Source organism: Cinclus cinclus, chromosome 5 (assembly GCF_963662255.1).
Source record: "Cinclus cinclus chromosome 5, bCinCin1.1, whole genome shotgun sequence".
NCBI classification, from domain to species: Eukaryota; Metazoa; Chordata; class Aves; order Passeriformes; family Cinclidae; genus Cinclus; species Cinclus cinclus.
Window position 1 is genome coordinate 1,904,702 of NC_085050.1, and position 24,677 is coordinate 1,929,378.

At 59.7% G+C, this 24,677-nt stretch overlaps 3 protein-coding genes and 2 non-coding genes across 8 annotated transcripts in view; 1 reads left to right on the forward strand and 4 right to left on the reverse strand.

Annotated features, from left to right (window-relative positions):
* The first annotated feature begins 425 nt into the window (after window positions 1-425).
* On the forward strand, window positions 426-10,613 carry IDH3B (isocitrate dehydrogenase (NAD(+)) 3 non-catalytic subunit beta). Its single transcript, XM_062493913.1, has 12 exons — window positions 426-461; window positions 865-945; window positions 2,588-2,680; window positions 3,531-3,651; window positions 3,776-3,836; window positions 4,378-4,510; window positions 5,537-5,670; window positions 7,179-7,281; window positions 8,251-8,397; window positions 8,488-8,582; window positions 8,658-8,718; window positions 9,231-10,613. The coding sequence occupies exons 1-12, from the start codon at window positions 426-428 to the stop codon at window positions 9,318-9,320; spliced, it is 1,155 nt and encodes a 384-aa protein (XP_062349897.1). The 3' UTR covers window positions 9,321-10,613.
* Window positions 10,614-10,724: 111 nt separating this feature from the next.
* Window positions 10,725-15,063, reverse strand: NOP56 (NOP56 ribonucleoprotein). Its single transcript, XM_062493912.1, has 12 exons — window positions 15,039-15,063; window positions 14,731-14,820; window positions 14,356-14,470; window positions 14,115-14,276; window positions 13,724-13,922; window positions 13,277-13,464; window positions 13,048-13,199; window positions 12,763-12,863; window positions 12,438-12,586; window positions 12,080-12,201; window positions 11,451-11,588; window positions 10,725-11,339 (listed from the first exon to the last, which is right to left on the reverse strand). The coding sequence occupies exons 1-12, from the start codon at window positions 15,039-15,041 to the stop codon at window positions 11,106-11,108; spliced, it is 1,653 nt and encodes a 550-aa protein (XP_062349896.1). The 5' UTR covers window positions 15,042-15,063; the 3' UTR covers window positions 10,725-11,105.
* Window positions 11,659-11,727, reverse strand: LOC134044758 (small nucleolar RNA SNORD57). Its single transcript, XR_009933267.1, has one exon. It is a non-coding gene; the product is annotated as a small nucleolar RNA SNORD57 (small nucleolar RNA).
* Window positions 12,276-12,349, reverse strand: LOC134044759 (small nucleolar RNA SNORD56). The gene has a single exon (XR_009933268.1). It is a non-coding gene; the product is annotated as a small nucleolar RNA SNORD56 (small nucleolar RNA).
* Window positions 15,064-15,772: 709 nt separating the features above from the next.
* Window positions 15,773-24,677, reverse strand: part of DCTN1 (dynactin subunit 1) — a 50,878-nt gene continuing 41,973 nt past the window's right edge. For 2 of the 4 annotated variants that reach the window (XM_062493916.1, XM_062493915.1), the window contains 15 exons: window positions 24,225-24,393; window positions 23,784-23,852; window positions 23,268-23,330; window positions 22,702-22,851; window positions 21,826-21,987; window positions 21,019-21,150; window positions 20,762-20,890; window positions 20,255-20,397; window positions 19,833-19,999; window positions 19,422-19,436; window positions 18,310-18,443; window positions 17,643-17,836; window positions 16,938-17,010; window positions 16,591-16,680; window positions 15,773-16,118 (listed from right to left, as the gene is read on the reverse strand). In XM_062493916.1, coding sequence (XP_062349900.1) covers window positions 15,981-16,118; window positions 16,591-16,680; window positions 16,938-17,010; window positions 17,643-17,836; window positions 18,310-18,443; window positions 19,422-19,436; window positions 19,833-19,999; window positions 20,255-20,397; window positions 20,762-20,890; window positions 21,019-21,150; window positions 21,826-21,987; window positions 22,702-22,851; window positions 23,268-23,330; window positions 23,784-23,852; window positions 24,225-24,393 — 1,828 coding nt within the window. In that variant the 3' untranslated portion in view covers window positions 15,773-15,980. Of the gene's footprint in view, window positions 16,119-16,590; window positions 16,681-16,937; window positions 17,015-17,642; window positions 17,837-18,309; window positions 18,444-19,421; window positions 19,437-19,832; window positions 20,000-20,254; window positions 20,398-20,761; window positions 20,891-21,018; window positions 21,151-21,825; window positions 21,988-22,701; window positions 22,852-23,267; window positions 23,331-23,783; window positions 23,853-24,224; window positions 24,394-24,677 lie in introns of all 4 variants that reach the window. The other 2 variants (XM_062493914.1, XM_062493917.1) reach the window with 1 other exon arrangement.

Sequence of the window (24,677 nt, forward strand, 5' to 3'; positions counted from 1 at the left end):
CCCTGAGTGGGCACTGAGGGGACACTGGGGGGACACGGGGGAGTCTGTGGGGGGAACATTAGGGGGACATTGAGGGTGTCCCGAGGGGGGGCACTGAGGGGACATTGGGAGTCTTTGGGGGGACATTGGGGATGTCCCTTGGGGTGACATTGGGGGGTGTCCGTGGGGGACATTGAGGGGTCCCTGGGGGACATTTGGGGAGATCCTTGGGGTGACACTGAGGGGTCCCTGGGGGACACTGGGGGGGTCCCTGGGGGACATTGAGGGGTCCCTTGGGGTGACACTGAGGGGTCCCTGGGGGACACTGGGGGGGTCCCGTCCCCGCGCAGTCTCACTCGTCCAGCAGGGGGCGCCGCAGCGCCAGCGGGGCCCCGCCCCTCTGACGTCACGTGCCCCGCCCCGCGGTGCATTGTGGGTCCGCAAAGATGGCGGCGCTCAGCGCGGGACGGACGGCGGCGGCGGTGAGAGAGGGCGCGACAAGGGGCGGTGAGGGGAGCAGGGGCTCGGTGATGGGGGCTGGGGGGATAGAATAAAGGGGGGAGATCGCTCCGGGGTGGGGGATCGGGTTAGGGGAGCCGGCCGGGGGTCAAACGGGGTCTGACCTCATCCTTCACTGGGCCTGACGCCGGGTGAGGGCTGAGGGGTCAATGAGGGCTGGGGGGGGCAAGACGGGGTCTGGGAGGGTCAGTCTGGGGCAGAGTGTCAGGGCAGGGCCAGGGGGTTCCATTTGGGGAGTGTCAGTTTGTGGGGAGAGGTTCAGGCTGAGCTGGGGAGGGTCATTTTGGGGGTGACACTTTGGGGGCGGTGGGCACCCCCTGAGGGGCTTTTCTCACCTCTCACACTCCCCTCTCCTCTCACCCCCAGGGCCTCCTGCGTGCCCAAAGCCTCGGGGTGTGGCGAGGGCTGGGCACCTCGTCCACCCTCCTGCAGCAAGCCCAGGCCAAGGTGAGCAAGGGCTGAGGGAGGAACGGGGAATTTGGGGGGAAAAGGAGGCTCAGGGGGAACCTTCCGGCCCCCCAAAACTCCCTGATAGGAGAGGGGGGTTGGGAACAAGGGGAAACAGCCTCAAGTTGTGCCAGGGGAGATTTGGATGGGATATTGGGTATTTTCTTTCCTGGGAAGAGCAGGGGTGGAGTCCCCATGGTTGAGGGAGTTTAACATCCCTGGGGATGTGGCACTTGGGGACGTGGTCAGTGGTGGCCCTGGCAGTGCTGGTGAAGGGGCTCTCTGAGGCTTTTCCCACCCAGAAAATTCCCTGATTCCATGGGAAGTGTTGAGGGAAGGGCTCAGCCTTGAGTGACCTTGAGGCAGGCCCAGCACTGCCCTTCCCTGTGCTCTGCCTCCTGATATTCAGTCACTGCCCAGCAGCCCCATTTGTGCCATGGACATTTGATTCCAGCTGGTGAAAGCTCCCAGTTTGTGACTCTCAGCTTTCCTTCCCTCCCTCCCTCCCTGTTCCCACTGGAATTCTGGAGTTTCCCTGGCTCCTTGCTGGGGAAGGGATTCCCTGTGGATCTGGATCAGCTCCCAGCAGGGAATTCTGGGCTGAGGAAGGTGGGATCAGTGGGGAAGGGATGAGTGGAACATCCCAGGAATGATCAGTGAGGTTCTTCTGTGGTCTGGGCCACCAAAATGGGGTTTGGCAAATTCCATGAGATCCTGAGGGCAGGGAGCAGGAATGAGGGAATTCAGGAACATTGGGCTGTGCCAGGATTTGGGGAAATTCCTCCTGGAAGGATAAGGGGGAGTCCTCAACCCTGGAGAGATTTGGGTTGGATTTTGGGGACATTCCTTCTGGAAAGATAAGGGGGGAGTCCTCATGCCTGGAGAGATTTGTGTTTGGATACTGGGGAAATTCCTCCTAAAAATGGCTGTCCAAAATTCCATGAGATCCTGGGGACAGGGAGCAGGAGTGATGGAATTCAGGAGCGCTGGGCTGTGCTGGGAACTCTCAGGAATTCCACTGGGCAGAGTTTGAGGTTATTTCTGGAAGTGCTGAGGGAGGAAAAGGTCCCTGAGTGGTGTCGGGTGTGGTGTCACCCCCAGGGTGGCCTCAGGACAGGGACAGGGATTGACAGCTCAGTCCTGGGCTGGGTTTGGGGCCCTCAGGACAAGACTTGGAGGGGCTGGAGAAAATAATGGATTTGGGGAAGGGTCTGGAGCCCCAGGAGCAGCTGAGGGAGCTGGGAAAGGGGCTCAGCCTGGAGAAAAGGGGGATCAGGGGGGACAATTGTGGCTCTGCACAACTCCCTGACAGGAGGGGACAGCCGGGGAGCAAGGCACAGGACAAAGGGACACGGCCTCAAGCTGTGCCAGGGGAAGTTTGGGTTGGACATTGGGAATTTTCCACCTGGAATGGGCTGCCCAGCACAGGCTGGAGTCCCCATCCCTGGAGGGATTTCCCAGCCCTGTGGATGTGACACCTGGGGACGTGGACACTGGTGGCCTGGGCACTGCAGGGCTTTCCCAAGCCAAGCATTCCATGACCCCGTAACTCCTGTGTCCCTGTGGGTGTGGCCACTCCCCAGAGGGTGCCTTGGCCCCAGTCTGGGGCTGTTTTTGGGGTGACCCCACCATGTGTCCGCAGTCCCACAAGGCCGAGGGGACGTTCCAGGTGACAATGCTGCCGGGGGACGGCGTGGGCCCGGAGCTCATGCACGCCGTCAAGGAGGTCTTCAAGGTAGGGCCACTAACGAGGGGGCACGGGCAGCAGCTGGCCCCGAGTGTCACTGAGTGTCCCCGAGTGTCCCTGTCTGTCACACGTGTGTCCCTGTGTGTCACTGAGTGTCCCTGTGTGTTACTGAGTGTCTGTGAGCATCCCTGTGTGTCACTGCATGTCCCCAGGTGTCCCCAAGAGTACCTGAGTGTCTCTGTGTGTCCCTGCATGTCCCCATGTATCCCCGAGTGTCCCTGCATGTCTATGTGTGTCCCCGTGTGTCCCTGCATGTCCCCGAGTGTCCCTGTCTGTCACACATGTCCCTGCATGTCCCTAAACGTCCCTGTGTGTCCTCATGTGTCCTTGTATGTCCCTGTGTGTCACACGTGTGTCCCTGCATGTCCCCAAGTGTCCCCAGATGTCCCTGTGTGTCACATGTGTCCCTGCATATCTCTGAGTGTCCCTGTGTGTCTGTGGGTGTCCCTTCATGTCCCTGTCCCCTCTGTCCCCAGTGGTGCTGCCCTGGGGCAGAGGGTGAGTCCCCATCCCTGGGGGGGTTGGGTGGATATTGGGGAAATCCCTCCCAAAAATGGCTCTCCAAGGCAGTGGGGGAGTTCCCCATCCCTGGAGGGATTGAACAGCCCTGTGCATGTGACACTTGGGGACATCCCAAGTGGTGGCCTTGGCAGCGCTGAGGGCACCTCAGAGGGTTTTCCCTACGGAAATATTCCACGATTCCATCAAGGTCACCGTTCCATTGGCACTGAAGTGACCCCAGTTCCCTTCTCTCCCTGGCTGGGTCAGGGCTCCGTGTCCCCCTGCCGTGTCCCTGAGGGTCCCAGGTGACCGTGGGTGGCTCTTGTCCCTGTCCCAGGCTGGCAGTGTCCCCGTGATCTTCGACGAGCACCACCTGAGCGAGGTGCAGAACACGGCGTCCGAGGAGAAGCTGGATCGGGTCGTGGATTCCATGAAGGAAAGCAAGGTGGCCCTCATTGGTGAGCACCTGGCCTTGGCCTTGTCCTTGTCCTTGGCAGGACTGACCCCTCAGGCTGTGCCAGGGGAGGTTTTTGTGGGATACTGGGACAATTCCATGTCCTCATCCCTCTCCGTGTCCCGCAGGGAAGATCCACACACCCATGGAGTACAAGGGAGACCTGGCGTCCTATGACATGAGGCTCAGGTAAGGGAGGGCCTGCAAAATTAATTAATTCATCATTAATTGGTTGTAGGGGAGTGGAAAATTCTGAGGGATTTTGTGTGGAAAACAAAACTGCTGAGGGGCCATCCGTGGTCAGGAGCTGATCCTGCTTCCCGGGAAATTCTGGAGGTGATGGGGTGGCCCCAGAACTTGTCACTGGGGGAAAAAAACCTCCATTAATTATTAATTAATGAGTTATTGAGAAGCAGTACTCCTGAGGGATGATCCGTGGCCAGGAGCTGCCTCTGTTGACTGATCCTGCTTCCCGGGAAGTTCTGGAGGTGATGGGGTGACCCCCAGAACTTACCACTGGGAAAACCCTGTTAATTAATAATTTATGAGTTCTTGGGAAGCCAAACCACTGAGGGATTTTGTTCCTGCTGGGAAGCAGAACTCCTGAGGGATGATCCGTGGCCAGGAGCTGTCCCTGCTCACCTTGGGGTCCTGCACAGGGGGATGTCCCCAACACTCACAGGGGATCCCAGAGCATCCCCAGGTGACCCTGTCCCTCTGTCCTTCCCAGGAGGAAGCTGGACCTGTTTGCCAACGTGGTGCACGTGAAGAGTCTCCCTGGGTACCAGACCCGGCACAACAACCTGGACCTGGTGATCATCAGGGAGCAGACAGAGGGCGAGTACAGCTCCCTGGAGCACGAGGTGCAGCCCCTGCTGGGAATGCTGGGAATGTTCACATGGAGGAGGGGAAAATTCCTGGGAATCCTCAAGAGTCCCTTGCAGGGCTCCAGGAGAGCTGGAATTGGGGACAAGGCATGGAGGGACAGGACACAGGGAATGGCTTCCACTGGGAAAGGGAACATTGGGCTGGGATCTTGGGAAGGAATTCCTGCCTGGGCTGGAATTCCCACATTTGCTGGGGCTGCCCCTGGATCCCTGGCAGTGTCCAAGGCCAGGCTGGATCCACCTGGGACACTGGGAGATGTCCCTGGCTGGGATGGGATCAGCTCTAAGGTCTCTCCAGCCCACCCCATTCCATGATTCCCTGATTCCCTGCTCAGCACACTCTGGGCCTGCCTGGAACAGTGGAATTAGGGGAGTATTTTGGGATAAGAACACACCCAGGGGGGACTGGGGTGGCTGCAGGGGGGATCGTGCTTGGAAAAAGGGACATGGACATTGCCCTGGATTAAACCTGGCCAGGAATAGAGACACCCCCTCCCACTTCCCAGTGGGGAGGAAAATGGGAAAGAAAAAGCAAACCCTGAGATGGGATTAGAACAATTTAATAATTGGAGAAAATGGTGGTGATAAGGAAATTTAATAATTGGAACAAAATGGTGATGATAAGAAATATTTATTAATGGGAAAAAAATGGTGGTGATAAGAACAATTTAATAATTGGAACAAAATGGTGATGATGATGATAAGAACAGTTTAATAATTGGAACAAAATGGTGAAGGTGATGATGATGGTAAGAACAATATACTAATTGAACAAAAATGGCGGTGATAAGAAATATTTGATAACTGGAACAAAATTATAATGATAAGAAGTACGTGATTTAGAAAAGGATGATGATAATAAAAATAGGCGTGAGAATAATAGATACAAGGGTACATATAACACACAGTAATGACAATTATGGTGGTGAGGAGAGGAAGGGGAGCAGGACAGGTGTCGGGGACATTCTGGGGTGGCTGTGACACCCCTGTCCCTGTCCCCAGAGTGCCAAGGGGGTGATTGAGTGCCTGAAGATCATCACCAGGGCCAAGTCCCAGCGCATCGCCAAATTCGCCTTCGACTACGCCACCAAGAAGGGCCGGGCCAAGGTCACAGCTGTGCACAAGGCCAACATCATGTGAGTGGCACTGTCACCCCCCTGTCCTGTCCCCCGGTCACCCTGGGCAGTGCTGTGAGCTCAGCCTGAGCTGCCGGTGCCCACAGGGGATCCAGGACACCTGGGGTGGCAGGAGAGGGGAATGGGTTCAAACAGAGATTGGGGTGGGATCTTGGGAAGGAATTCATGGTTGGGAGGGTGGGGAGGGGCTGGGATGGATCCATCATCCATCCATCATCCATCCATCATCCATCCATCCATCATCCATCCATCCATCCATCATCCATCCATCATCCATCCATCCATCATCCATCCATCATCCATCCATCATCCATCCATCATCCATCCATCATCCATCCATCATCCATCCATCATCCATCCATCCATCATCCATCCATCATCCATCCATCATCCATCCATCCATCATCCATCCATCATCCATCCATCCATCATCCATCCATCATCCATCCATCATCCATCCATCATCCATCCATCATCCATCCATCATCCATCCATCATCCATCCATCATCCATCATCCATCCATCCATCCATCCATCCATCCATCCATCCATCCATCATCCATCCATCCATCATCCATCCATCATCCATCCATCCATCATCCATCCATCCATCATCCATCCATCCATCATCCATCATCCATCCATCATCCATCCATCCATCATCCATCCATCCATCATCCATCCATCCATCCATCATCCATCCATCCATCATCCATCCATCCATCATCCATCCATCCATCATCCATCCATCCATCATCCATCCATCCATCATCCATCCATCCATCCATCATCCATCCATCCATCATCCATCCATCCATCATCCATCCATCCATCCATCATCCATCCATCCATCATCCATCCATCCATCATCCATCCATCCATCATCCATCCATCCATCATCCATCCATCCATCATCCATCCATCCATCATCCATCCATCCATCATCCATCCATCCATCATCCATCCATCCATCATCCATCCATCCATCATCCATCCATCCATCATCCATCCATCCATCATCCATCCATCCATCATCCATCCATCATCCATCCATCATCCATCCATCATCCATCCATCCATCCATCATCCATCATCCATCCCTCCCTCCATGACTGGGTTATCCTGGGAAAGGATCGCTCCCAACCCAAAAACGACAGTTTGAGAGGTTCTGGAACTTTGGAAATGGGGGATGAGGTCAGGGATGATGGGAGAGCTGGGAATGTTCCCAGCATCTCCAGAACAACCCTGCCACCTCTCCGCGTGGATTTTGGGGTCATTGTGTGGTGATTGCTGCAGAATCCCAAGCTCTGGAATCAGCCCTGGTGGGAACACCTGGACACCTCCCACGCCCCTGTGTTTCACCTGGGACAAATCCCCTTCCCATCAGAGAGAGGATGGGGGGGAAAGCAGGATGAGGAGCCCCAGATGGTGTCACAGATCCCAGTTGCTGCAGGATCCCTGCAGCCTTTGGGGTTTTCCCCAGCCCTTCCCGGTGTTCCCTGTCACAGGAAGCTGGGGGATGGGCTGTTCCTGCAGTGCTGTAAGGAGGTGGCCGAGCTGTACCCCAAGATCAAATTCGACACCATGATCATCGACAACTGCTGCATGCAGGTGAGCCACGCCCTCCTGGCCACGCCCTCCTGGCCACGCCCCTGGGCGTGTCCCCCATCCCTGCTCCTGGTGGAGCTGGAACCTCCAAACCTGGGCACACCGAGCCCAGCTGGGCCCAGGAGCCCTCTCAGCATTCCCAAAATTCCCAGCTCTGTCTCACCTCTCCTTGCTCCTGTGGATCCAGGGCCATCCCAGTGCTGCTCCCAGTGCTCCTCCTGGGGGGAATTTGGGTTCCTGCAGCCTCACTGGGGCTGGGTGTGTTCAGAGCCCTAAAAACTCCTCTTTAGAGCCCTAAGAACTCCCCTTCAATCCCTAAAAACTCTCCTTTATAACCCTAAAAACTTTATTTCAATCCCTAAAAAATCCCATTTCCAATCCCTAAAAACTCTCCTTTATAACCCTAAAAATTTTATTTCAATCCCTTAGAACTCCCATTTCCAATCCCTAAAAACTTTATTTCAGTCCCTAAGAACTCCCATTCCCAATCCCTAAAAACTTTATTTCAGTCCCTAAGAACTCCCATTCCCAATCCCTAAAAACTTTATTTCAGTCCCTAAGAACTCCCATTCCCAATCCCTAAAAACTTTATTTCAATCCCTAAGAACTCCCATTCCCAATCCCTAAAAACTTTATTTCAATCCCTAAGAACTCCCATTCCCAATCCCTAAAAACTCCCCTTCGATCCCTAAAACCTCCCTTTCAATACATAAAATTCCCCTTCAATCCACAAATCTCCCTTTCAATCCCTGAAAACACCCTTTACATCCCTAAAAACTCCCTTTCATTCCCTAAAACCTCCCCCAATCCTCCAGGCAGTGATTCCAAGCGTGGAATCCTGGACAGATTCGTGTTGGCCTCACCTGGGATCTCACCCAGCCCCACCCCACCCGAGCTCTGCCCGCTGTCTCAGGCTGAGGCTGAGCTTCTCCCAGCTGTTCCAAACCTCACCATTCCCATTCCCAATCCCAGCTGGTGCAGAATCCCTACCAGTTTGACGTCCTGGTGATGCCCAACCTCTACGGGAACATCGTGGATAATTTGGCCGCGGGGTTGGTGGGCGGCGCCGGCGTCGTGCCGGGCGAGAGCTACAGCGCCGAGTACGCCGTGTTCGAGCTGGTGAGGAGGGGATGCCGGGGGCATTGCAAAGGGGAAAAAAATTCCTAAAGCTGGCAGGGTGGCACGTCCCTGTCACCCTGTGTCCCACAGGGAGCACGGCACCCGTTCGCCCAGGCCGTGGGCAGGAACATCGCCAACCCCACGGCCATGCTGCTCTCGGCCTCCAACATGCTGCGGCACCTCAAGTACGTGCTGGGTTCTCGGGGGGGGTTTGGAGGGGTTTATGAGGGGCTGACCCCTTGCTTCCCTCTCTTTTCCAGCCTGGAATATCACTCCAACATGATCTCAGATGCTGTGAAGAAAGTGATCAAAGGTGGAAAAGTGAGTATGGGGTAATGGGTAGGGCTGCTGGTGGTGCTGGTGTCACGTTCTCTGGTTCCTCTCTCCTCTCCAGCTGGAATTCTGGCTATTTGCAGCTGGAATTCTGGCTCCTCTTTTTCCAGCTGGAGTTCTGGTTTCCTCTGCTCTTTCCAGTTGAAATTCTGGTTCCTCTCCTCTCTCCAGCTACAGTCCCGGGCCCACTGCTGTGTCCAGCCCCTGTGGTCATTTCCTGGAGAGGGAGGGATTTCAGGCAGGGCTGGGGGATCCTTCATGGCCCTGTCCCCATTTGGGTCCTGGCAGGGCTCTCAGGGATGTCCCACAGCCCCATTCGCATTCCCAGGTCCTGGCAGGGCTCTCAGGGATGTCCCACAGCCCCATTGCCAGGTCCTGGCAGGGCTCTGGAGGGTGGCCACTCTCTCTCCCTCCTGTCCTGTCCCAGTCCCAGCCATTCCCTCCGTTCACCGCCGCCTTTCCCCCATTTCTCCCCCTCCCTCCCTGTGTTGGATTTGCAGGTCCGGACTCGGGATTTGGGCGGTTACTCCACCACCTCTGACTTCGTCAAGTCCGTCATTGACAACCTGCACCCCCACTATGGGGCTTAGGACCCCCAGCAGCTCCCCCAGCGCCTCAACCCCTCCCCAAATCCCAGATCCCCTCCCAGCCCCCCCAGCAGGGTGGCCCAGTAACCCCAGGAATCCTTCACCCCATCCCATCCCCCGGCAGGGATTGCTCCGTGGACGCGGCCAGTGCGGATTTTGGGGTTCACTTGGGGTGGCTTGGTGGGAATGGGGCACCGCCCCAAACTCGTAGGCAGCTCCTAGGGACATTGGGACCACCCACCATGGCTCTGGGACCCCCCTTCCCATCGGATTCCCCCTTGCTGGGTAATCATTCCTGTGGGACCAATGGGATTGGGGATCCCTGTGGGAACAGGGACTCCGACTGTGGGACCCCAATCCTATGAGATCTTGTGTCTGTGTGCTCCCCATTCCCATGGGATTCCTTTGACTGGGGGGTCCCCATTCTTTTTGGGATCCCTGTGACTGTGGGACCAGTGTGGTTTGTAGGATTCTCATGGGAGAGCAACAGCGTGACTTCCATTCCCACGGGATTCCTGTGACTGTGGGAACCCCACTCCTATGGGACCAGTGGGATCCCTGTGACCCCATTCCCATGGGACCCACCCCATCCAGCTTTTAGCAATAAACGGGGTGACATCCCCCACCCTCCACCCCTTTGGCAGCTGCTGGCACAGGGTCCCCATGCAGGGACAATTCCAGGCATGAGGTGACCCTGGAACACTCCAGACCTGGCACAGGGCGGGGGAGCTGCACTCTGCCCCCCACCGGTGGCTCAGACCCCACAATCCCTGTGCCCCGTGGGACAGGCCTGGTGCCACCCCGGGGCTCTGGGGCTGTGCCATCATGTCGTGTGCTCTGTACTCCTGCTTTGCTAATAAAGGGTCCAACGCTTCCCTCCCTGGCCTGGGGGGAACCTCACAACCTTGGGGGGTGCTGGGGCTGCTGAACTGGGGGTGCAGTGCTGCAGCCAGACCCTAAATGAGGATTTGGGGTGCTGGTGTGGGGCGGGCAGGCACCAGCCCTAAAGCACAGCAACAATTTTGGGGGTACAGAAGAGCTGCACCCGAGTGGCACAGCCCAGGCTGGGGCTAGGGACACCCCACTTTTACAGGTTCCCCCCCCTCCAGGGGGACACCCGTTTTTTTCAGGTCCCCTCCTGGTCCCTAACCTCCCGTCTCCTTGCAGGTGCGCACGGCGGACATGGGGGGCTACTCCACCTCCATGGATTTCACCCAGGCCGTCATTGATGCCCTGGAGGTGTAGTGGCCCTCACCCCTGCCCCTGGTGACTCCAATAAAGTGGCCTCAGGCATGACCGTGCTGCCATCGTGTCCCTCGGCCCGAGCAGGCTGCTGGTGACAGGGTGACCCCTACGGGGACAGCCTGGCCACCCCCTGCCACGGAGCAGGACAGGAGGGATCAGCAACAACTCAGCCCTTTATTGTGGTTTGGGCACTGCGAGCAGGGCCCGTCCCTGCACTGCACCTGGAGGGGGGGACACAGCCTAGGGGACAGCCCAAGGTCGCCAGGGAACAACGGGGACACAGCCTGGGGACAGCCCCATGCAGCCCAAGGTCCCAGGGAAGGGGACGTGGATTGGAAGTTCCACTGTGTAAGGCACAGTCCAGAGGCTGCCGGTGGCAGAGGGACTCGCCCAGGCCACGAGGGGCCGCGGCCCCATCCAGGTGGCCACTGTGCCACAGGACACAGCTGGGGACACCGTGGCAACGGGTGAGTGGCCACTCCCAGTTTCTGCTTGTCCGTCACTGTCAGTCTGTCAGTCCATGTGCTGACCCAGCTCTGCTCCCTAATCCTCCTCTGAGTCCTGAGCCGCTGCCTTCTTCTTCTTCTTCTTCTTTTTCTTCTTTTCCTCCTCCTCCTCCTGCTGCTCAGGCTCCACCATGACTTTCCTTTTCTTCTTGGGCAATGGCTCCTCCTCCTCCTCTTCCTCCACCCCGTTCTCCTCAGGCTCTGGCTCTGACTCCTCCGGCTGCTGCTGCTTCTTCTTTTTCTTCTTCTTCTTGGCCCCCACATCGTTCTCCTGTGGGGAGAGCCCCACCTCAGCTCCAACCCCTCACCAGGCACAGGGAACTCCCCCATCCAGGACAGGGCCAGGCTTCCCCAAAAACGTCTCACCCCCATGGCCCCTCACCTCTGTTTCCATCACTGAGTTTTCTGCCGTCTCCTCGGCAGCCGCTGCCAAGGCCTCCAGCCGCCGCTTCTCTCTCTTCTTCCTCTTCTTCTCCTTCTTCTCCTGCCTCCTCTTCACCTCAGCCACCACCTCGTTGGCCTGGGGACACACACGGGGGACGTGAGCGAGGGGAGGAGCCCAGGATTTGTCCCTGTGGCCGGCACTGGTCGGATCAGCCTCATTAAATCAGTCTTTGGCCTCCACGGTGGGTCAGGATGGCACGGTGACATCACCTCCGACACGGGCCCTCTCTCACCTTCATCCCCCAACACCTTACCATCATCTTCATGACCTCCACCACCATCCTCCATCCTCCCAGCCCCTCCACCACCTTCACTGCCCCCAGCACCTCCCATTCACAGTCTTCATCCCCTGCTACCTCACCACTGTCATCATCTCCCCAACACCTCACCTCCATCATCGTCATCACCCCAACCCTTCCATCATTTTCATCTAAGCACCTCACCTCCATCACCTTCACCTTTCCAGCACCTCACCACCACCATCTTCCATCTCTCCCACTGCCTCCACTTGTCACCCTCACCGCTCTTCTTCATCCCTCAGCATCCCCACCTCCTCTTCCTCCTCACCTCCACCACAGCCTCCTTCATCACCTCCAGGTTCTTGCGGGGCGGCTCCCCGGTCTCGTAGAAGGCCAAGCGCTCCTCCACCTGCTCCCGCAGCTTGTCCCCAAAGACACTGGTGGGGACCTCTGCAGGGAAGGGACAGGGGGGGACTCAGCACTCACCCCACACCCCCAAACCCCCCCGAGTTGCCCCCCCTGCTCTGCTCAGCCCAGAGGTGTCACCATTCACACGGGGTGAGATGCTGCTGACGAAAAATGATTCCCATCACGGCAGAGCGGCTCCGAATCCCCCCAAAGCGCCCTCCCCGTGCCCAGCAGGTGACGGTGCCCACGCTGGCCACGCCTGTGCCCCCCAAACCCACCTGAGAAGCAGTCGATGCGTGAGGCAATGGTGCACTTGTTGGCCAGGTACCGCGAGATCCGTCCCTTGTTCTTGGCGGCCGCGCGCCCAATGAAGGTGGAGTGGAAGATGAGGCCGTACTTGGGGGTGTTCCCCCTCGTCTTCAGTGCCCTGCCAGGGGCCAGGGCAAGGGGTCAGGACCCCCGGATGCAGCCCCCCCACCCACGGACAGACCCTCCCCGCCCCGCTGTGCTCTGGGGGTCGCTCAGACTGGGCCGGCTGCTCACCCCGCAGCGGGTCACAGCCACTGCCCCGCACCCGCCATCACCGCGACCGCCCTGGGGTACCTGAACAGGGCCTTCTCGGCACCCAGGATCTGCACCGTCGACGCCGGGTACTTGGCCAGGTTGGTCAGGCTGCCAGCGTGTGAGATGAGGCGGGCACCCACCTGGGGGACAGCACGGGGCGGGGGTTACAGGTGGCCCCGAAGCCCCCAAGGGCACACAGAGTCCCGCACAGGCCGGGGATCAGCAGTGGAAGTGTCAGCAGCACGACTCAGTGGATTGACAGATTCACTCTGACATCATCTCCTCGGCTGGGGAGGTGACACGGGGGTGGCTGGGGACACTCACCACCTCCCCGATGAGGGCTGACAGGCTGGGGGCCACCTGGCTCATTTTGGAGCGCAGGTACTCCTGCAGCCCCTTGCGGTAGTCGGACAGCGAGATGACGCGGCGGGAGAAACTCTCGATGTTGATGAGGTCCAGGGGGGAGATGTCCATCCCTGGGGGTGGCAGGGGATGAGTGGCAGCACTGACCACGTGCCCAGGCCCCTTTTGAGCCCCACAGAGCTCCTCTCACCCATGGAGGAGCGGGAGGCCTCCAGGATGGCCTGGGCCTTGGCACTGTCCATGACGATCTCCTCCAGCCCTTCCAGGCTCTCCTCGCTGAGCTCCCGGCGGTTCCCGATGAATTTGGCCACCCGGCAGTACATGGAGTTCTCGGGGACAATCTTGATCAGCTCGGGGAAGTGGTACCCGTACCACTCCCTGCAGGGACAGGGACACGGTCACCGAGACCAGCCGGGCCCCACCGTAGCTCTGCGTGTCCCCAGGCCACCCCACTATGTCCCCAACTGTCCCCCTTGGTCCACGGCATGGCCCTGTGGCCTGGCTGGTGGCCCTTGGGGAGCTGCTGTCCCTCCCCGGTCTGTACAGGTGGCCGGAGCAGTGGCGGCTGCCTGTGGTAAGCATGGGGAGGGGGGACCCCCAAACCCTTTAAACCCCCCCTGGGTCTGTCCCCACTGACCGGACACGCATGGAGAACGTGTTGATGTCTTTGTCCAACTGGTCCAGCAGGCTGATGGACTGGATGATCATGTTATCCACCCGGTGCACGTTGAATTTCACCTTGGCCCGGGAGTAGCTGTGGCCGAGCCCCAGCTGGGCCTTGGCCGCTGACTGCGCCGTGAGGCCTCGGACCAGCGCCGGGAAGTGCAGCCGGATCCCTGCGGGGACACGGTTGTCACCATGAGAGGACAACCGTGTCACCTCATGGATGCTGAGCCGCCGCCGCCACCACGCGCAGCCCCGGGGACACCTCACAGCAACGGCACCCAGTCCTTCCCCCTTGCCAAGTGAATCCCGACTAACCCAGGACCCCATCGAGATGTCCCTTTGTCCCCTCTGTCCCCACTCACCACGCATGAGCTCGGCCACGACACCCCCGGTCTGGCACTGCACCCCCAGCTCCTCCAGCACGGCCGCGCCCATCTTGGCATCGCCGACCCCCAGCACCACTTTCTTCCTCTTGGGAGGCAACGCCGTGTCCAGCAGCAGCCGCAGGTCCTCGTGCAGGACTCCTGCGGAACACAGAGGGGTCAGGGCGGCCCGCGGGTCTCCGGGGGAAGGGGGGTCCCGGTGCCCCGGCCCTGCACTCACCCTCGGACACGGCGTTCATGTTCTCCAGCGCGCTCTGCGCCGAGCGGAACGGCGAGAACGCCACGAGCTTCACCACGTTGTGGAACTTGCCCAGCGTGAGGACGCTCTCCTCCACCTGCGGGGGGCTCCGGTCACAACCGGGCACGGGGAACGAACCCTGGGGCGCGACCCCTCCGGGCACGCCCAGGCCTTCCCCGCCGCTTCCCCCACCGCCCCGGCCCCTTCCACCTCTCCCCGTTCGCGTCCCCCGTGCGCGCTCTCCTCTCCCCATCCCCCCGGTTCCCGTTACCGTCCTTCCCCACCCCGTTCCCAGCTTCCCCCCACCTCCGATCCCGTTCCTCCCAATCCCCGCTCCCCCCGTTGCCGGTGCCGTACCTGCGGCAGGAGCAGGCCGATCTCCTCCACCTCTCGCACGGCGAACAGCGCGTACCCGGCCGCATGTTCGAACAGCACGTGCAGCAGCACCTGCGGCACCGGCGGCTCCGCTCACCGGGGGTGACACCGGGGCCGCGCTCCCGCCCATCCCCGCGCCCGCCGCCCCACCGGAGCGCCCGGCCCGGCTCGATGCGGCTCGCCCGGCCTCCCTCCGGTCCCGGCCCGGCCCGATGCGGTCGGAGGCGGCTCCTGGAGCTTTCCCCACTCCCGATGGCGTCGGATGCGGCCCGGTCCCGTCCCTCACTCACCATCGTCCTCCTTCCTCCGCCTCCGCCGCCGCCGCCGCCCGGAACTGACGCAAGCTCCCCGCCGGAATCCCGTCTCCTCCCTCCTCCACCAATCAGCGCCCACTGCGCCGCGCCCTCAGCCAATCACAGCGCGCCGGCCTCACTGGATGCGCCCCGCAGCCAATCAAAAAGAGAATAAGATGACCCCGCCCCCTCGGCGGCGCCTGCCAATCACAGCCGGGAGGTGGTGCTCCCTCCCGCCTTTTCCTGCGCGCCGGCCAATGGGAGCCTCTCGCGCGCGCCCCGGCCCCGCCCCTTCCCGCGCTGTTTGGTGCGCGCGGCCGCACGTGGCGGGCCCCGTCCCCCCAAATGTCCCCCGGTGCCATCCCGGGACCCCCAATGGCCCCGTGTCCCCTCCCGGGGCGCCCCGAGCTCTCCCGATCCCCTCCTGGGACCCTCAGCGGCCTCCAAGTGTCCGCCTGGTTCTAGCCGGGACCCCCAAATGTCTCCCAGTGCTGCCGGTGCCATCCCGGGACCCGCAGATGTCCCCGTAGTTCCATTCTGGGCCTCTCCGTTATCCCCGGGGAACTCTCAGTCCCCTCCTGTGATTCCCAGGTCCCCTTCCGTGACCCCCAGTACCCTCCCAGGCCCTTCCAGTGCCCCTTCTGTGCTCCCCCGTGTCCCTAGTGCCCCCCAGTTCCCTCCTGCGTCCCCGCAGCGTCCCCGCCCCGGTGCCCAATTCCAGGAGCAGGAAGCACATCCAGGGAAGTTTTATTGGATGCCGGGAGCACGCGGGGAATGGGGGGGTTCTGTAGTGTCCCAGAGCAGCGCGGGGGAGGCCCGGATCCCCCCCCCGGGGGGAAGCGGCTCCAGCTCCCACCCACGAGTGGAGCCGGGGTGGGTGGGGAAGCGGAGAGTCCCAAGGTGGGGGGGACAGCGGGGTAGGGGTCCCTCGGGGGAGGCTCAGGCGACGAAATGCTGTCGGAGGTGCTGCAGCAGGTCGGGGGTGAGCAGTACCCGGTGGGCCTGGCCGTGCCCCGGTGCGCACGGGATCGTCACCCGCCCGCACAGCGCCGGGCCCTGCGTCTGCTCCTGCTTCGCCTGCGGGGACAGCGCCACGCTCTGAGTGTCCCCGGGCCACCCCCTGCTCTCCTGGGGGTCCCCAAGGGGTCACCCGGGATGGGAGGTGGTGGCTGTTGTGGGTCATGGGGTGCTAGGGTGGAGCAGGGGGTCCTCACCCATCCGGTCCCTTGGCAATGGGGGATTCCTCGGGATTGGAGTTTGTCAGAGCAGGGAGTCCCTCGAAATCGGGGATCAGGAACAGGGGTCCCTTGGGATTGATTTGGGCCCCTCAGGAATGGGAATTTCTTGTGATTGGGGTCCCTCAGATATAGGGGGCACTTCAGGATAGGGGGTTCCTTGGGACTAGGGTCCCTCGGAATTGGGGGACCCTCAGGAATGGGGGTCCCTCGAGATCGGGGGACTCTTCTGGGATTGGGGTCCCTCAGGATTTGGGCCCCCTCAGGACTGGGATCCCTTGGAGCTGGGGGATCCCTCAGAATCAAGGTCTCACCTTCAGGAAGGAAGAGGATGGGAAGGTGCCGAAGGTGGTGGAGACGCCGGCGCCCGGATGCTGCTGAACCATCTCCCTCAGTGTGTCATCCTGGGGGGCACAGCAAGGTCACCCCAAAATCCACCCCATGGGGATCCTCATCACCCCCCAGAGCCCCTCACCCACCCCACAGAGCCCCTTCCCTCCCCGGACACAAGGCAGAGGGGTCAAACCCAACTGTTTTGGGAGGAGAATGGGAATGGGCAGCACCTTCTCCCCTCACTGCCACCAGCCCTAGCCTGGTGCTCCAGAGGGCTGGACTGGGGGTGCCACCAGGTCCCCCCACCCCGGGGAAGACCCTTCCTCACCTTCAGGGCATCAATGGAATTCTTGAGAGCGCAGAGCCGGGCTGTCTGCTCCAGCAGCCGCGCTGACGAGCTCCTCGCTGCAGAACACGGGAAGGGAGGGATGGGCCGTGGGGGACACAGACGCAGCGGGGTAGATGTGACCCCCTTGGGTCAGTACCAGGGGCTTTGGGGGGTTTCACCTCCTCAGGTTGGTACCGGGTGGGTTTTGGGGGGGTTTGATCTCCTCAGGTTGGTACCGGGTGGGTTTTGGGGGGCTTTGATCTCCTCAGGTTGGAACCGGGTGGGTTCTGGGGGGGGTTTGATCTCCTCAGGTTGGTACTGGGTGGGTTTTGGGAGTTTGGACCTCTTCAGGTTGGTACCAGGGCGTCTGGGGAAGGTTTGACCTCCTTGGATTAGAACTGGAGGGGTATCAGGGGCCTGGGGGTCTCCCCAGCAGGGAGAGACTGAACCCCAGAGCAGCTCAGCCCCCAGACACTGAGCCACCTGTCCCCAACAACACCGATGGCCCTGAGCGGGACAGGGATGGACACTGTGGGGACACAGGGCTGTCCCCCTCAACCCAAACACCCCAAACCTGCCACCAGAACAGAACCCTCACCCTGGATCCCACCCCGCATTGCTGCCGGCCTCTCTGCGGGCACAGGGACAACACAGAGGTGCCACAACCCCACCCCCACCAATCCCAAAGGAACATTTCTGTGGGACCTACTGGATTTGCTCTGCCTCATGTCCACCACCTTGGCGTTGGCACTGAGCTGGTAGAGGGTCTCCAGGAGCTGCGTGGTTTTGCGGTAGAGGCTCTGCGTGGGCAGCCCCTCGCCCGGGCGCTCTCGGGCCACGGCCACGCGTGGCACCTGCAGAGGGGCCAGGCTGGCCAGCTCCATCTTCATCTGGGCACCCTGGGATCCATGGGAAACGGGAGTTAGGGACAAGGGAAACGGGGGAAATGTCAGGAAATGGCAACGGGGAGGAGAGGCCGGGTGGAAAATGGGATGAAAGCAGAAAAGCAGGGGATAAAATGCAGATAAAGACAGCAGGGACAGTCCCCAGGGAAACTCTGGGATATCCATGGGAAGTGACATGTTGGATTTGGGAGCTATTAATGAGCTGCTCCATCTCCTCCATGAATTAATATCCATTATAAGAGCTGGTTAACTGGATTATCTGCTGCTGTGCCCCCTGGGGTGTTCATCAATCAATCAATCAATCAATCAATCAATCAATCAATCAGGCTGTGCCAGCGGCATCTGCACCGAGGGGATCAGGGCTGGCAGGGACATCACCAGTTCCCCCAGTTCCACCAGCATTCCCAGCTCCCAGTGCTGACCCGCATGGATCCCATCCCACAGGATCCCATCCCAACCCCCCTGACCTTGAGCAGGTTGTTCTCATTCTTGAGGTGTTTCAGGGAGAGCTGCAGGGCATCGATCTGCTGGAGCAGGAGGGGTGAGTCCTTCACCTGGACCGGTCCAGAGCCACCTCCAGGCACCTGCCCGGCACCAACACCTGCAGAGGGGCACTGCCATCAGCTGTGTGACAACGGCACAGGGACACACCGTGCTGTCACCAACACCTGGCACTGCCATCAGCTGTGTGACAACGGCACAGGGACACACCGTGCTGTCACCAACACCTGGCACTGCCACCAGCTGTGTGACAACGGCACAGGGACACACCGTGCTGTCACCAACACCTGGCACTGCCATCAGCTGTGTGACAACGGCACAGGGACACACCGTGCTGTCACCAACACCTGGCACTGCCACCAGCTGTGTGACAACGGCACAGGGACACACCGTGCTGTCACCAACACCTGGCACTGCCACCAGCTGTGTGACAACGGCACAGGGACACACCGTGCTGTCACCAACACCTGGCACTGCCACCAGCTGTGTGACAACGGCACAGGGACACACTGTGCTGTCACCAACACCTGGCACTGCCATCAGCTGTGTGACAACGGCACAGGGACACACCGTGCTGTCACCAACACCTGGCACTGCCACCAGCTGTGTGACAACGGCACAGGGACACACTGTGCTGTCACCAACACCTGGCACTGCCATCAGCTGTGTGACAACGGCACAGGGACACACCGTGCTGTCACCAACACCTGGCACTGCCACCAGCTGTGTGACAACGGCACAGGGACACACCGTGCTGTCACCAACACCTGGCACTGCCACCAGCTGTGTGACAACGGCACAGGGACACGGCGTCCTGACACCAACACCTGGCACCTCCCTGGAGAAGTCCCACCAGCTCCCAGTCCCCATTCCAAGGCTCTCCAGGTGGGGGTCACCCCCCTGTTCCATGCTTATCCCTCCCTTCCCAACCCTCCTGGAGCCACCAGGGCCAGCAGCATCTGAGCAGGACCTGGATCCTTCCCCAGCTCCCAAACTGAGCCGTGACCCAGGGTTTGGGTGTCCTGGGATTTCATTTCCCCCCCATGCACTGGGGGCTGCATGCAAGGCGTGTCCATACCTCGCTGCTGTTCCTCTGCAGCACAGGGAGAGGGGCCAGGAAAGACAAGAAAAATCAGGATTAAAGCCCTAGATTGGGCGGGAGAGGAGCTGTGGCTGGAGCAGCTGTGGGCTCCCAGGGACTGAGCCCATCCCAGCAGCTGGAAGTGACCCAGGCAGGACCACTGCAATGCTCCCCCCGAGCCAGAGGTTTGGCACGGAGCTTCCCAGGTCCTTTGGGAATGAGAACATGCCAGCAACATTCCTGGAAGCCAGGACTGGATATGTGAGAGAGGCTGTGGCTCCGTGAGAGCCAGGAGCTGCTGTGGGAGCACATTCCCAAATTCCTGGGCACGCATCAGCCCTGGATCTCCTTTGCCAGGAGGACACCCCAGCCCCATTCCAGCCGTGTCCAGGGATGTGGGTCCCTCACCTCCGGCGATGCCGGACACGATGGAGGCCACGCCCGACGCCGGGGCCCCCCGCAGCCCCTCAATCGTCCTCTTGGACTGGTTGTTCAGGCGCTGCTTCAGCTCCACCTTCTCCGACTCCAGCTGGTCAATGTCGGCCTGGAGAGCATCCATGGTCTCTTCAAACTCCCTGGGAAGAGCACACGGAGGGATGTGGGATGCCAGGGATGCTGCTCATCCAGGATTTCTTATCCAGTCCCTTCGTGCCTTGTCCCCCTTCCCTCTCCAGCTCTCCTGGAGCTCCTTTAGGCTCTGGAAGGGGCTCTGAGCTGTCCCCGGAGCCTTCTCCAGGTGAACGTTCCCAGGAATAGAGGGAATCCAGCTCCGTGGCCTCCTCTGGATGAGCTCCACCAGCTCCACACCCCCAGCCCCATTCCAAACTCACTTCTCCTTCTTTTTGAGCAGAGTTTGGGTCTCATCCAGCTTGGTCTGGATCTTTTCCACGCGATCATCTGCATCCTTGGATGCGCTGTCCAGCTTCTTCTCCAGGAGGCTGAGCCGCACGTTGGCCTCGCTGAGCTCCTCACCCTGGAGCAGCAGGGAGGGAATCAGGAAGCTCCAGGGAGCTGGGGGAGCCCCAAAATCACCCACAGCACCCAGGGCTGGAACCCAGGAACAGCTCCCAGCTCCCACCCTGCGCAACCCAGAACACGGTGGGGTCAAGATCTGGATGGCAGCACCTCCCTGCCCACGGGAAAAACATCCCAAGGAGATCTGGATGGATCTTGGGGTCAGCATCTCAAGGTAGGAAGTCACCAGGAGTGTGGAGGTGAATCCCACAGCAGCCAGGGAGGTGGGGATGGATGAGGGAGACAGGATGGGATGGATGAGGGACAGGCTGGGATGGGTGAGGAGGAGCCAGGAAGGCAGGGATTAGTGAGGAACACTTCACCTTGATCTTGAGGGACTTCTTCAGCTCCTTGATGACCGTCTCCCTGTCCTCCAGCTTTAGCCCCAGGCCCTCAGCATCGGTGATCTCCGCCCGGAGCGCGGCTGCCCGGAGCTCTGCCGGTGGCGTGGGCTGGACCATCGGGACAGTCAGGATTTTAGGAAGAATCCCAGACACCACAGCTGCCCAACTCCCCGTGCTGGTCACCCACAGCCTCCTGGTGACCGTGAGCAGTGACTGTAGAACAGAGTCCAACCCACCTTGTTCTGCGGGCGGTCGGCGTCGTACTCGCCCTCCTGCATGGCCGTGGCCATCTTGTTCATGGTGGCCATGAGGATGCTGCAGGACTGGCGCAGGCACTCGTAGGGATTAATGCCCTGGGAGCCATAAATCTGGGAAGGATGGGAAGGACATGGCTGGTGGCTCTGGGCTGGGCCCACAGCCCACAACCCACATCCCAAAACTGGTGTTTCCCACTGATGGATGGTTAAGGATTTCTTCTGGTATTTAAGGATGTCCCTCTGGCATTTAAGGATGTCTGCCTGATATTTAAGGGTGTCCCTCTGATGTTTAAGAATCATCCAATCTTAAAATCCACATCTTACACAAAACCTTCACTTCCATCAACAAATCCAACCAACAAAACGCAAAAAAAATTCCACGGGCAAAAATCAAAGTAACACCAAACAGAAGTGGATGATTCACACAAAATCCACCCCTCATCCCTTCACCATAATTACACCAAAATCAGCAAAAAAATCTGGACACGCCACACCCATTGTGTCCAGGGAAAGAGATGGAAAAGGCTCTGGAGAGCTGAGGGGGCTCAAGGGGGGACCTTTTCTCTCTCTGCAAAAACTCCCCATGATCATTCCCCTCTGTGGAATGTGGGAATATGGATGGGATACCCCACCACACTTGGCAAAACCCCAGCACGTCCCCTCAGCGAGGCCACGGAACCGCAGGGACAGCGCAGGGCAAGGCACCCTGGGGACATTCCTGACCCGTCCCAGCTGGGAATGGTGGGAAGGATGTTGCAGCTGGGAATGATGAAGGATGTCCCACACCTGCTCGCTGACTTTGAAGGCCAGCTCCTCGAGGCGTGGGGCCGGCAGCCCCTCGTTCTCGGCCAGCGGCGCGATCAGCTGCGCCCCGGCCGCTGCCACCTCCTGCAGCACGGCCACCACCCACGTCAGGTGCTTGCGGCATTCCAGCAGCGTGTCCGACACCTGGAAGGGCAGGGCAGGGTGGGATGAGTGGGAATGGCAAGGACGTGTGGGTTTCTGGAGTTTACACGTGCCCTGAGATTGTCGCCAGGGCTGGGGGAAGTAACCCAAATAATTGGGGGAAGATGGAGGGAAACAGGTCCTGGGTGTGAATCCAGGTGTCTGTCCAAGATGGGAGCAGGAAATCCAGGTGTCACATCCATCGTGGGCAGGGAAGGAGCACCAGGAGCAGCTGAGGGAGCTGGGAAAGGAGCTCAGCCTGGAGAAAAGGGGTTCAGGGGGGACCCTGTGGCTCTGCACAACTCCCTGACAGGAGGGTACAGCCAGGGGGTAGATTTGGGATCTTATCCCAGGGAACAGCCTCAGGCTGTGCCAGGTTGGATATTGGCAAAATTCCTCCTGGGAAAGGCTGTCCCACCCTGGTGCAGCTGCCCGGGACAGGGGGAAGTCCCCATCCCTGGATTTAACATCCACATGGATGTGACACTTGGGGACATGGTCAGTGATGGCCTCAGCAGTGCTGGGGCGGGGGTGGTTGGACTCGGGGATCTAGGAGGGATTTTCCAACCTAAACCAGTCCCAGATTCCATGATCCCAGCTCAGACACTTCCCTCTGCCCTGAGCTGCTGCCCAGCTTCCCCAGGGTGTTTGCTGCCGGCCCAGTGCATCCCACAGCTCCCAGTCTGTGCTGGAGGGGGGGGTCCCTGCCCCACTCACCTGTGCTCCAAAGCCCAGGGCTGCCGGAATTCCCGGCGCGTCCGTGCCCGGCATGCGGCGCCGGATCTTCTTGCAGAACTGGCGGATGTCACTGCAGGATGTCTCCAGGTCCTTGAGCAGGATGGCCAGGTCAGCTGCCTCCTGTCCAGCCTGGGAACACACGGGGACCTCAGAGGGACACTGGGACATGGGGACCTCAGAGGGACACTGGGACAGGGAGGGGCACGGGGACAGAGAGACTCAGATGGATCTCGGAGGGACACAGGAACAAGAGGAACATGGGGACACAGAGGGACTTTAGAGAGAGGGAACTCAGAGGAACATGGGGACACAGAGGGAGCTCAGAAGGTCACAGGGACAGAGACGGACATGGAGGGACATCAGAGGGAAACAGAGACAGAGGGAAATTGGGACACAGAGGGACCTCCGACAGACACAGGGACAGAGAAGGACCTCAGACAGGGATCTCAGACAGAAGGACACAGGGACAGCAGGAAGCTGGCACGTGCCCAGCCATCCTGGCAAGTGCTACCTGGAGGAAGATCCTACCTGGAGGAAGATCCTACCTGGAGGAAGGCCCGCAGCCGGCACACCTCCACCCCCATGCAGTCCAAGGCACTCTGGGTGAACTGTGGGCACAGGCACAGGGACCCTCAGCACAGGGGCAGGGACAGGGACAGGGACAGGGACAGGGACAGGGACAGGGAGTGTCCCAGGGCACTCTGGGGTTTCAGTCCCAGGAATTCCAGGATGAACCCTGCCACCACCCCAGGGTTTTCAGGAGCAGGGAAATGGGCTGAGGCAGTCAGGCTATTTTTGGTCTATTTTGGTTTTATCCAAGGGGTGCAGAATGCTGGTTCTTCCCTTGGGAAATCCAGGATACAACCCCTACACTGAGACATGAGGGTCTCCACACTCCCATTCCTGCTCTTCTTCCATGTCCCCATTCCTGACCCCAGTGCTACCACTAGGGAAAACTGGCTGCACTGGGGAGTGGCAGCAGGGGCACCTCCCCTCCCACAAGGATCCTGGGGGACACAAAGGTGGAAAAGAGGGATCAGGGAAGGGTTGTCCCCACTCACCTTGATGTGGTCAGCCAGCTGCAGGGTGCAGTCCTCAGCCTGGTCGGCCAGGTGGATGCTATACAGGTGCTGTGGGAATGGCAGGATCAACATCCACAGGTGTTGGCACACATGGAAAAATCCAATGTGGGAACACTCAAAAAAACCCCCCAAATTTTGAGGGTTTGGGCCATTTTTTTAAAATGAAAATAACAACAGTGCCCCAAAACAGCCGGTGGTGCTTAATTCCACAGGTCAGCAGGTGGAAAGAAGGAATGTGGGATGGCAGAATCACGTCCCCCAGGGACACAGATCAGGGGACACAGCCACGGTCACCTGGGTGACGACACCCAAAGGAAAGGGCTGCCAAAAGGAGCTAAAATCCCATCCGATCCATGGACCAAGGGCTGGATATCCAAGAGGTGAGGTGACACCTGCCCCCAGTGTCACCCCCAGCCACACCTGGTAGTACTTGATGGCCTTGGTGAGTGGCTCCACGTTGACGGTCTCATCCAGCTGGTCCTTGTGGAGCAGCTCGATCAGGAAGTCCAGGGAGCGCTCGTGGACGCTCATCTCGGGGTACAGGGTCCCCACCTTCTTGTACACCTCCACACTGCAGCGGTTCAGGGCCCTGAGGGGACACGGAGGAGGAGCTGGGTGCATCTCCGGGCAGGACATGGGAAATGGGAGGCACTGCTGGGACAGGGACACAGCCACGACCTGGCTGGTGCTGGAGGGTTGGGTGTCCCCGGGGAACACGGAGGTGTGACCCCTCACAAGAGAACGAGGGGATCCTGCTGCTTCTTTGTAGCCTGGCTCCCAAAATTCCTTCATGTTTCGCCTCTCGAGAAGGAGAAGGGGAACCCATCCTTCTTTTCTGGCTTGCCTCCCAAAATTTCTTCCCATGTCACCCCT